The sequence below is a fragment of the Gambusia affinis genome, linkage group LG18 (genome assembly GCF_019740435.1).
Source record: "Gambusia affinis linkage group LG18, SWU_Gaff_1.0, whole genome shotgun sequence".
In the NCBI taxonomy this organism is placed as follows: Eukaryota; Metazoa; Chordata; class Actinopteri; order Cyprinodontiformes; family Poeciliidae; genus Gambusia; species Gambusia affinis.
Genome location: NC_057885.1, coordinates 13,824,233 through 13,836,357, shown reverse-complemented (window position 1 = coordinate 13,836,357; position 12,125 = coordinate 13,824,233). Strand labels below are relative to the sequence as shown.

The following is a 12,125-nucleotide window of genomic DNA, read 5'->3' as shown; positions in this document are numbered from 1 at the left end:
ATAAATTTTAAATGCCCTTACACTGGGCATGCCAACGTTGCAACGAAATCTCAGGATCAGCATTGATGAATAACCAGTGAATTATGAATAAATGTACTTTGTGCGCTGCAATCAAATCAAAAGCAATAGAAAGAAAATAAGCTAGATTGACATTAATAATAGGGAAATCCATATTCAAACTAATATGAATATTCTTCTTTGAGAAATGGGATGTACTCTTGTCTTTTCCATTCTGAAGAGAAGCTAAGAAAAAGGTGTCATATCTAATGCATACTCCAGTGGACATAGAGCAGAGATAAAGAAGTCTGTCTGTAGTACTGCATGTTAAGTTAAATTTGGTGTTTTAACTATTAAAATAGGAAGGTGGGGTTATTTAAGATATGTGGAAAATACAGGAAGTTTTTGTTACAGGAAGGACAAAGCCAGAGCTTGTATCAAATTCCTGCAGCAGTGTTTCTATCTACTTCTTGGGAACCTCGCCGAATAGTTTCCATCCCATCTCTTCATTCTGTTTAGAGAAAATTTGTTTTTGAAGCATCACTGTTGACCAATTTTCTTCTCTTTGTAGTGCCTGTTTTCTCTGTGCTATGGTACATCCATGAACTTTCATACCCTTCTCAGGACTGATACTTTCACAAAATGAGATCTTTTTGATCCCACGTAAACTCTCTGTTCATTGGACTTAAGTTATATCAATAAGATTTAAGCTATATCAAAAGGGAGAATTAATTTTGACCTTGATATTACGTTATCCATGTACTGGAAATCCAGATAACTTAACAATCCCCTCTGCTATTTCAGTACAAAATTAAATAAGTGGTTGACTTCATAAATCTTTTAAGTCCTATTATTTTAAAGCTTTACATTCACAGCCTCTTCCTTTTTTTTGCTATTTTAAATATTGTCACTGAAGATTTCTTTTGAAATACTGATATAATTTTGACTCCATATTGCCTATTTCGTAGAAACACCTTTCTGACACTGAAAATAGCTTTGAGGCTTCTTTACTCAGTAAACACTTACACACCAAAGAGTGTTGTTCTTAGCCCATCCCGGTGTTGTTAAGAGATTTGATTTTTCTGTTTCGGAACAGGCCGACAATGGTCAGGGTCAATCAAGCTAAAAATCATCCAATTCTTGTCCAGTCGATGTCTCAGTGCATCTGTGATAAGAATACTTCAAGATTTCTAATCTAAACAGGGAGGAGAAAGCCAGGACCACCCCCTTGATAATTCCACATTTCCCACAGATTCCTTCTTAGTCATTAACTTTTTTCAAATCTACCAAACACAGACCGAAGTTGGAAATTCCCTGTTCTGTTTGATCATCTGTGACTGGGTGAAAAGCAACTGAACTACAACAACCAACAACTCCGGAGAGGAAAACGTGAAAGGGGAACAAAAGACATAATGTTTGCTATTTTCACCAAGTGGAGCTGCAATACAAATGTGAAAAACAGCCTTCTGAAAGTGTTCAGTCCTACTTACGCAGAGCACTTGAGTAAAGGTACTAAGTGACTTTCACAACCAGTCTGTACTTATGCTTCCAATCAAAGCAGGGTCTATTACCAATTTAGTCATATTTGCTGATCCCTTTTCAGTCTGCTTAACCAAACCATCAGCGCTGACACTCTCATTGCAAATTCTGTTTGACTCGCTGCTTTTGATGCCCAAGATCAACCATAACATCAATGAGAAGAGTCGACCCTGTGCAACCATGTGACCTGAGCGAGAGAGAGGCAATGAGGAGTGTGTGTGTGTGCGGGCATGTGTGTGTGTGTGCGTGTGAAAATAATGGAGTTCCCCTTCAGATTGCGCCTTTCATCTCTGATGATGATGCTTGAGGAGTGGCTGAGGTTTGATTGACCCACCGGGCGTTACACTCCCGTGTTCTCTGCTGGCGACTCACATGTTTGTGTTTGAAGTCAACCAGCAGATATGAGACCAATTAGCCGGTTAGTTTTGGGAGTCGGCAGGATGGACATTTTTCATCTGAGGTCTAAGTGCAAAAATAAAAAATAAAAAAACCAAACAAAAAAACTGAGTTGTAGTAACATTCTGAGAAATTCCTCGTGTCTGTTTAGGAATGTTTCACCACCTGTTTAAACAAAGTGTCATAACATTTACTCTAGAGCTCGTTACAATGTACATTTCTTCATTGCATCGGGGTAAAGCAGGGTCAGACAATGTGTGTGAATGCTGCTACTTACACATACTTCAGCAGAACTGCCTGGACTTCCATCCCTGAGGAGTTCCATCTGCAGGTGGGAGCCAACGAATCTAAACACACACAATCTCACATTAACGCAAGTCCTGAAATTAACTTTAGTGTGGCGCTCAGGCACCAATTTTTAATGTATGAAAAGCTTCCAGCTGCTTGTCATGAAGCAATTTTACAAATGACACGTATATTTCATTTATAATGGGGAACCTGGTAATATGTGTGAGAGTAATATTGACTAACCAATTGTTGCTTAAACAGAATTTGTCTGATGGCATGAAGTAGGCTAAACTATCCTAGCAAAACATCTAAAGAAATTCATGAACAAATTAGGAGCAAGGCATTAAGATTTATTAGTCTGGAATAATAACATAGCTACGGGTTTGGGACTCCAGTTAATCACAGCCAGAGCCATGATCCATACATGTAGAAAATATGACAGAGAGACAAACCTTCTGAGAAATGGCTGGCGGACAAAATATTACTTCAAGAGAACCTCAGCGACTCATCAAGAACGTTAAGGAAAAACCCAGAACCACATCTAAAACACTCTTTGTTTCATCTGAGGCCAGTGTTCAAGATTTAATTACCGTATAAGAAAGAGAGAATGGGGAAAAAATGACGTCCATGTGAGAGAGTCCTGAAGCCAAAACCACTGCTGACCAAGAAGAGCATAAAGGCCTTGTCTCACCTGTACAAAAAAATTGCCTGATGGGGAAAATATTCTAAGAATAACAAGAAAGAAAGTGGAGCCTTTTGGAGGCAAGTGTCTTCTCTGACACAGGAGAGTTGATTTCACCATCCCAGCCTCTGCATAGAGGCAGAGAGTCTGTTGCTGCAGACGCCGCCAGGGGAGGCACGCCTAGTTATTAGCAAGGCCATGTTGCTCTGCATGGCATCTTTCCGTTAATAAATGAGAAAATACTCTTAAAAACAATTTTGTACTCAGGTTTTTTTCCTTACAATGAAACTTGTTTAATGATCTGAAACATTTAAATGTGACAACAACAAAAAAAAAAAATCTGTAAGAAGGTAAATACGTCTTCATGTACTGTAACTTGATGATATACACTCACCTGATTTTTATTTCATGTCAGGATTCATTGTTCTGCTTTTGTGCTCAGTTACTTTTGCTCCAGCTAGGTTGCTGAATCCATCCGGCCTAAAATCACCTTTTAGCATCCAATAACCCTGATGACATCAGCTGATTAGCTGCGGAGCCAGGAAGGTGAGCTCACGTTAACATGATTTATATTTGATTCTTCTGCCCGGTGTGTGGGCGTGCGTTTGTGTGTGTGTGTGTGTGTGTGTGTGTGTGAAATAGAGCCTGCCCTTTCTGGCTTTATATCAGCACCTACTCCTGGTCAGAGGAAGCTCTAACAAGCCTATCACTGACCACAACCCCCTACTGAAATCACAGAGCCAGATTCTCTTTGTGTCAGCATGTGTGCACATCCACGGCACGCAAATGGAAAAATGCCAACGAGGCAGATTCAGCGTGGGCTCATTTTAAATTCTGACTTCATCTGAGCTTCGGCGAGTGTCTTTCTCAAGGTGGGCAGGGCTTTATGCCTAAAAGACACAAGTGTCCGCATTATGAATGGAAATATATTCCATATGCCCTCTCTAGCAGATCTGAGCAACACTGCATGACCCAATTAAAAACATTTCTAGCAATACTTCAAATACTAAGAGATCAGATCAAGCCTGCAGACCAGTCTGACACTGAGGTTGTATTAGTGGGTCAACCTGAACCTAACAGAATTTATGAGAAGAATTTCAAAAGATCAATATTAAAACTCTCATGTGAGCTCACAGTTTGAGCTGAGTGGATTTGAAGACCTTGAAGAACTGGACCAAACAGGGTTTAATTAAAGAGGGAGATTAAGGTAAAAAAAATAATGATGCAAGCATAAATAAACTTTGGCTTTTTCACAAGAATCGTATGTATTCTCTCCAGGCGTACATGTGGCTTTTTAAACCTTGTAAAACATTTCATAATTAAGGAATTATTTTTATTTTTTATATGAGTCTGAATAAAGAAAACTTTCAGTGCAGTTGAGTTTATGCTTTGTAAACAGCATCTTTTGATTATTTTGACAAAACAATTTGCAAATATGCCCTGACAAGAGCTTTGAAGACTTTTTCTTTATATACATATTTATTTAAATGTTGACATTATTTCAGGAATTGATAGTTAAATCAATCAATTTCAAAAGGTCTAGTTTTCTAAAGAAAGTCTAAAAATTAGCTCTCCGTGTTCCAAAAATATACAATTTTGTACGAGATGAAGTTTTTTTTTTCTCCCCCCCAAAATAAGTTGACATTTCTGAAAAGCTTCTATTAACAAAATGACTACGTGACGAGGATCTGTGAAATGGAACAGCGAGTGTTTTCCCGGCTCAGCGGTAGGTGAGGGAGCAGTGGTGGTGGCGATGACGATAGGAAACGTTTGGGGTGGGATTTTCAGATTACCTGAGCGTGGAGCGAGGAGGGATAGGTGAAAGCGGGTGGAAGGGCCGGCGACAGCTCTGCCGGGTACAGCGGGTATGACGCCCACACATCTGGGCTGCTGGGATATAGAGCAGGCACTGTGAGCTCATCTGTGGAAAGAAGAAGAGGAGGAGTGGAGTGAGGAAAGTGATAACGTGGATGGGAGGGTGGATAGAGAGACAGGGTGGAGGTGGTGGTGATGGTGGTGATTGTGGAGGTGCGCACTAGGGGGAGTTTTTAATTTGTGAAGTTGATTCCTCTTATTTCATTACATTGAGCACTCAGTGAGTCCACACATCATACATTTGTCCCAGTACTGTTTAGTGAAACCTTAACAACTTAAAACATGAACTGCGAGCCTGTAAAGCTTTGGATTCCTACTTGTGTTGGAGTAGCTGGTATTGGCATGTGTACATACACTGCTGTTTGAATAAAAGAAGACTGTAACTGCAGGAAATGTATAATGAAACAAAGTGTGATCAATCAGAGCCCAGTTCCAAAGCTTGCTCTGCATTGCTGCCATTTCCCATAAGCCTTCACAATCAGAAGTCAGATCTAGGAACGATGATCCAGACAACTTAACTTTGTTCTAGCTATAACTTTAAAAATCATTCAGGTTTTCTCATTGTTTTCCTCAGTATTAGGGTTAACTTTAACTAGCAATCCAAGCTCATTGGTAATGCACTTTTATATACGTTTGCACTCTGGTAAACGATGTACAGTATTATGGGTGCAAAAGAATTTATTAGGTTCAAAATTTTAAAAAATGAAAGAAAACAATAAAGCAGGCATTTATGCCTGAGGCAGCCATGTTGGATTTTTGGGTCAGTTTCAGGCTGCCATGTAACCTCAGAGTTTCTAAATGAGGAAATCAGAAATTGAAGCTTAAACAGATCAAAGCAGCATGTTAAAATGGGTGAATGGAAAAAAGTTTAATTCTCATATTCTTTCAATACAGTACAGCTTCTTGCAAAAGTCTACTAAAGTTTTGCTTATTTCAACATTTGTTTTATTTATCTTTTTAGTTTGGGACTCTTCTAACATTAGGTACCACAAGTACACTAACTACTGAAAATAAGCATATTTTGTTTTTGTATCTTTAGGTTCTTCCTCAAAGCTTGTTTTTTTTTTTTTTTTTTTTTTTTTTGATGGCTAAGCCCACTGTGGACAATGACTTTGTTAGCACCAGAAAATCTGACAACTACTTTGGAAGAATAAAAAGGGTAAAGATGTCAAGGTGATCTGAAGTGAAGCATTCGGAGTATTGCAGATTACTTTTACATAGTTTATCATTCTGAGCTTCATCACAATATTCAACAGCATGTAATGTCACATTTTAACATACAACACACTCCACTGTCACTGGAACAACTGGGAAAAATGTGAAAAAAGCCCTCAAATAAATTGTTATTATGGATTCTCTGTGATCCCAAAATCAGCTAGAGATTTTTTTAAACCATCTTTGACTGTCCTCTGCACTGCATGTGATTTCAAGGCAAGCATTGGTCCAGCCTTGTAACTGTTCCAGTTTTAATAATTGCTCTGACTGTAGATTTATGCAAGTTAAGTTGATCAGACACTTTCTTGTAGTGAATGCCCCTAACCCTGATTATTAAATATACACAGTGACCCATCACCTATTTGCAATTCAGTTTTTGCAGATTTTTCTGTGGAATGTATCTCCAAATTATTCGATTCTGTGTCAGAGCTAAGATAGTTTGCAGAGCTAAGATTAGTGTGCATATCAATGCATATTGAGGCAGTTTTTGAACAATTAAAATCGGCAGCAATAAGCTTTTTAAGGGAATCGCAAAGATTTGTAGATTTTACGTATTTGCTGGCGGCTGTGGCCTTTAGCCAATCTCAATATCAGCAGTCTATCATATATTTATATTTTCCTATGGGAATGGCATGTACTCTTGTCTTTCTCATTTTGAAGAGAGGCTAAGATAAAAGTACAACATCCTATCTTAACCCCAGTGAAACAAAAATCCAAAAAGGTCCATGAAACTGTGATTGACCTAAAAAGGCACAAATGCATAAAAACAATGCTTCAGTTACATAAATTTTAAAGAACATTGTAGCTGTGCCACTGGTTGTGAATATTTTTTCTTAATGTGTTCCACCCCCAACCCCCTTTGAACAAACACACACAAATTAAGGGTTGATTTTTTTTTTTCTAAAGATTTTCTGTGTGAGTTGGTGCTATTTAATACATATAAAAAATATTTTAAGAATTTTTAGTTATCTTTACCAAAGTTGGCACACAATAAACTAGTATTTGTAATTATTTCCTGGACTCAAATGTACCTTTACCAAGATTATAGAGTTAGCATTAACTTGATTAGTTTAAGCAACAGATCTAATAAATGTAATTTATGCTGACGAAATTGATGGTTATCATCAAATACTATTATATACCCCTGTTTGAACACGAAGACCTGTTATTCTACAAATTACTAAGCTCTGCAGCTTAAATCAGGCACCTTTTAGACTCTAAATTGGATACATATGAGAACAAAAAGCTTTACAGGCGGAGCAACAGTAGCTAGCAGAAATTGCAAATGAGAGGAAACCACCTCAGACATAATTTACTCGTAAAGCTGAGTGCAAGGTGACTGTGAAAAAAGGTGCACAAGTGAGGAAACAGTGCTGTGTGGTGTACAGGGAGTGGACACTTAAAAACGTAAAAATCAGACAACGTGGGGTAACTCATTGGAGAACCATCAGACAAACATAATTTTAAGGAGCATTTATCTGTACTTCTCTATCAAAGAATGATCAAGAAAAAAATGGCTGATTAAAAGAACTCTTATCAGGAAGTGTATGAATTTTCTCTCCTGGTGATTACGTCATGGTTTCATAAATCGTTTCCGTCCATTTTCCTCTGAGGGAACCAGTAACACCCCCTTCTCTGGCAAAGAAAAGATCCAAGATAAGAGCGGTTTGGTCATTCAGGAAGAATGCACTATTACAGCTGGTCTATGTTTAACTATCAATGAATAATTTCTCCAAAACCCTTTAACCTCTCGGAAAAATATTTAACCGAGTGGGAACTGCATGAACAAATTCCAAACACACCTGGTACTTTCAGGTCCAACAGTTAACAATGAACATGCACGGTTAATAAGTACTTAATCTCTGAGAGTATCAATCTTTTACCAGGTGAGCTAAAATAAGAAGGTTTTCAGTAAACATTTTACACGAAGGGATTTTTTTTTTGTTACATTTTTGTTAAAACGTAACCAAACCAAATGTTCTGTTGGAGAAAGAAAAAACAGGCACAGTATTCTATATACTTTTTGTCAAACAGAGCACATAAATATGTCTGATAATAAAAAAAGTCCTAAAGGGAAACAGCTGCCCAGTCGAGCTCAGCCAAAGGAAGCAGCAGCACAAAGTAAGACATACTCAAGGACAGACAGATGAGTGATCGGAGCACTTACATGGATCTCTGCTAATGAACTGAGGGCCGGGGCTCTGCTGGGAGGGAGGGGGGTTGGGCGTGCCGACCAGCTTGTTTTTAGCCATCTTGGTGTTGGCCTTGGCGAACTCCAGCCGCAGAGTTTGGGGAATCTCTGGATCAAAACGGACACCCTGAGATCAACCGGAGAGATCCGTTAGGGACAATCTTTGTCTTAGTAACACAGTAGGAAGGATCTTTTAACCGTACAAAGTGTTTCAGTATTTTGACTATGCTTTAGTTAAAAAAAATATATATATAAATTTATTTGTAAAGTTCATACAGAGTGCATACACCCCTTTAAAATGCCTGTGTTCAATGTATGAATAAAATAAGGCCATGGTAAATAATTTCTAATCTTTTTTCCAAATGGTAAGTGAAATGCAATTCAAACAAAAAGCAAACAAAATGTAGCAATAACCTAGCTACGTAAGTGAGCACACCCCGTAGCTAATACTTTGGTGAATCACCTTTATACTCAATTTCCACAGTCAGTTTTCTTAAGAGTCCATCAGCATCCCTCATCTTGTATAGACAATATTTGTCCTCTCTAACTTGCAAGAGCTCTAAAAACCTATTAGATTGTGAGGACATCGTTTTTTTCTGTAAGGCTCAACTCAATGTTTTGAAAAACTAGACACAGAAATGAAAAGGGAAATTTGGGAAAATCTAACTTGTCATTGAAAACTAGTCAAAAACTTTTTTCCAAGCACTTGCAGCACATCTCACCTTGATTTAGCAGTGGGTACAATGGCAGACGGCGGTTTCCTAGCAAAAAATGTTAAAGTCTGTGCGAGTTAGCTTATAAGTTTGAACTTTCACCGTGTTTCAGTTGTTTTGCAAGTGCCAACAGGCTGTTTACAAAGTTCGCGAACACCTTTTTGTTTCCCTTGAAGGTTGCTCACAGCAACTTTGTTGAGAGAGATTTGGGCTCACCACATAATGATTCCTAATGATGTTAAGAGCAGGATTACTTTGCTCTCACAACCACCTTTCAAAACAGGACGCTTAAATTATTTTGTTTGGCACTCAGGTTGTTATGTGATAATTGGGGAGGAAATTACAAGACAAAAAACTTTGCTGACTGTTATTTAGTGCAGCAATAAATCACAACAATACAGACAGCAACAGAAAAATAAATTGCAAATTATAATGTGCTGTTTACACATTTGCCAGACTCTGGTTCCTGGAACTGTCACAGTACAGTGTGTTTTATACTTTAAAGAATTTCACAAGAAAATATGCAGCTAAAAATAGGTCTCTTTTAATAAATCACTGGTATTTCTCTGACTAACCTGCATTTATGCATTATTTTTTTAATTATTGTATAGAGAGCATTCTTGGTTCTGAGATTCTCTTTTTAGCTGCTTTTAGTTGTTTTTAGCTCCATAGAAGCTTCTCTTGGCTCAATGCTTCTGTGTAAGGAAGTGTGGCCTTCTAGGATGAACTCATTGCCAAAGCTATAGCTGTTTTTGAATTTGATTTTCTTTTTAATAGAAAGTTCTAGTGGTTCAGTGCTTCTGTGTCTCATTCCCAGACTAATCCAGTGATAGAGTTATTCTTATAAGAATTGCCATGTTAAATTTATTGCTCTCTTCCACAGAAGGCAGCCCTGAACCAGAACCTCTGTTTATTTTGTAGCTCATCCCTTAACTCTTAACCTCTGACCTCTTACAGCTGTTTGTAATGACCTGGGTTCTAACAGAGGTTTCTTTCTGTTAAAAATGGAAGGATTTCACTCCACCGTCACCATATACTTGATCACTTGAAGAATTTGATTTGTCCAAACTGTATCTCGACCATAATTTGAGCCTATATTATTGGATGTAACTTTGACTTGTTGGTCCTGTAAATTGCTGTGAGATTATGTTTGTTCTATGCTTAAGTTTGATTAGATACACAAACTTATGCAAATTAACTTAAAATGCAGCTTGGAATGTGATGTCTGATGTAAGATGCTCACTGTGGATTATTGAGAAATTTATAATCCAAGCCTGATGACACAAGCCTGGCTAACACAATGGTGTCATTTAAAAGTCAGGCAGATAAGCCACAAGAACCTCAAAGTGCTTCCTACTGAACCCTGGAACTGTAATTTAATATCACAACATCAGACGCCTCATTTGTCATGACACAGTCAGTGCTAAAGCTTAAAAGGAGCCACAAGTTTTGGAAAATGCTTGACATGCCACTGCTAAAGCCCTTCTGACATACCACTACTCATGACAAATCAAATATAAAGGGTGTTTTTAACGCCACATGACCAGTTGGCCAAATCTTTTCCTCTCACAGTTACTTGTGCTTGAGAAAACACAAGGAATGTGGCACAATCCAAGATCCTCCTCATCCAAATCACAGCGGATACGTGTTTACTTTGCTTGCAAGCAACCAAATGGCAGGAAATTTTAAGGCCACAGCAAATGTCGCCAAATTAACCATATTTATTTGGCCGCATAAGACGCAGAGATGCAACAAAGGTCAAATCAGCTGTGCAGAAAAGCAGTCGAGGTGCGAAGTTCTCTGCAGCAACAGAGCAAGGAATTGCTGGGGATGGGCTTCTCATCTCGTCCCTGCAGGCTTGGGCAAAGCTGAGCTGCAACGAGCGAGTGAAGGCTCTTCTCATGAAAGAGGGAGGAATTAACTGGGATTGCCTTGGCTCAGGGCGGCTCGCAGCTTCTACCGGTAGTAGCTGTAAAGGTGTAATAAGCTGCAAAGTTATAATGAGGGGCCCCAGTTCTCCAATGTTTGAACCGAGCTGTGTATCCACCTTGAAGAGCTTCTTAGCTTCTTCTTCTCCACCACCATCTTTGGTTAATGCTAATGTTTTTGTAATTTAGAGGAAATAAAACATAGCTCCTGATAGGAAACAAATCCCTCACTTTCTCTGGAGGTTTCTCACTCTTCCGCATATCTAAATATGCAGATAGATGTTTTCAAAAAAAAAAGAAAAAAAAAGAAAACTTATCTCCATATGACCTCTCGGGAACATAACTCTGCCTCCGAAAAAATAAAACAATTCTTATTCCCACTTAGAGATTCACCAGAAACGCTGTGAGTGTTGCTGGCTCATAATAAGATGATAATTTTTCTCCTTTCTTCCTTTCTGCTCTGTCTTTGATACGCACCAATTCTTCTAACATCTGAAAGACAGCACACTCTGCTGTCACAGTCCCACTTCAGTTACGGAGATAAAAGTGATCTTTTTCCGTCACGAAGAAATCAACAAATCTACTAAATATATAAATAACAATAGGAAAGTGAAGGTTGTGAAAGCTGGAGTTCATTACTGCCTTGGTTTTTACAAAGCTGGATAAAAACTCTGTGAATATGGGCTCTGTTGTTCTTTTTATATATATATACTTGAGCCTGTCTCACCAAGGCTTCTCCTGAGCTACAGACTGAAATAAGGGAGATTAAAATTAAACCCTAGATCAATATCCTCTATTTATACACACAAGAAGATTTAATTTTCTCCAAAACTTGCAGCATTCACAGGCAAAGCTCAAAGAGGCAGCTTTATTTCCATAAACAGAAAACCTACAGATGCTCCATAGTGGGCGGAATGTGAATGTGTCTTTATCACCGTATATTGTGTGCAATATCATTGTTGTAAGGAACTGTTAAGAATGCTGTTTTACAAAGCTTGTGGTTTTCAGGTGCAGGTGCAGAGATCAGAATTTTGTGGCCGATTACCAATCTACAATTTTTGTAAAGAGTTTTGCTTTAGTCGATTCTGGTTTCTTTTTAAATACTATAATGTAAGAAGGCATTGAAACAGCATTTACAAATGGAGACACATCCATCCATCCTCTAATACCCTTCTCCCTAGCGGGGTCAGGAGAGATGCTGGTGCCTATCTCCAGCTAACGTTCCAGGCGAGAGGCGGAGACACCCTGGACAGGTCGCCAGTCTGTCGCAAGGCAACACAGACACAGACAAGATGTTCCTC

The 12,125-nt window shown here is 38.5% G+C and overlaps 1 protein-coding gene across 4 annotated transcripts in view; it reads right to left on the bottom strand.

Moving 5' to 3' along the window:
- The window catches only part of LOC122820598 (RNA-binding protein with multiple splicing-like), a 44,784-nt gene that overhangs the window by 9,577 nt on the left and 23,082 nt on the right, over positions 1-12,125 (bottom strand). The window contains exons 5-7 of one of the 4 annotated variants that reach the window (XR_006368833.1): positions 8,160-8,310; positions 4,696-4,823; positions 2,216-2,279 (exon numbers count right to left, since the gene is read on the bottom strand). Coding sequence is in view for 1 of the 4 variants with exons in the window: in XM_044098156.1 (XP_043954091.1) it covers positions 2,217-2,279; positions 4,696-4,823; positions 8,160-8,310 (342 nt within the window). In the remaining 3 variants the exon portion in view is untranslated. Of the gene's footprint in view, positions 1-2,209; positions 2,280-4,695; positions 4,824-8,159; positions 8,311-12,125 lie in introns of all 4 variants that reach the window. The other 3 variants (XM_044098156.1, XR_006368835.1, XR_006368834.1) reach the window with 3 other exon arrangements.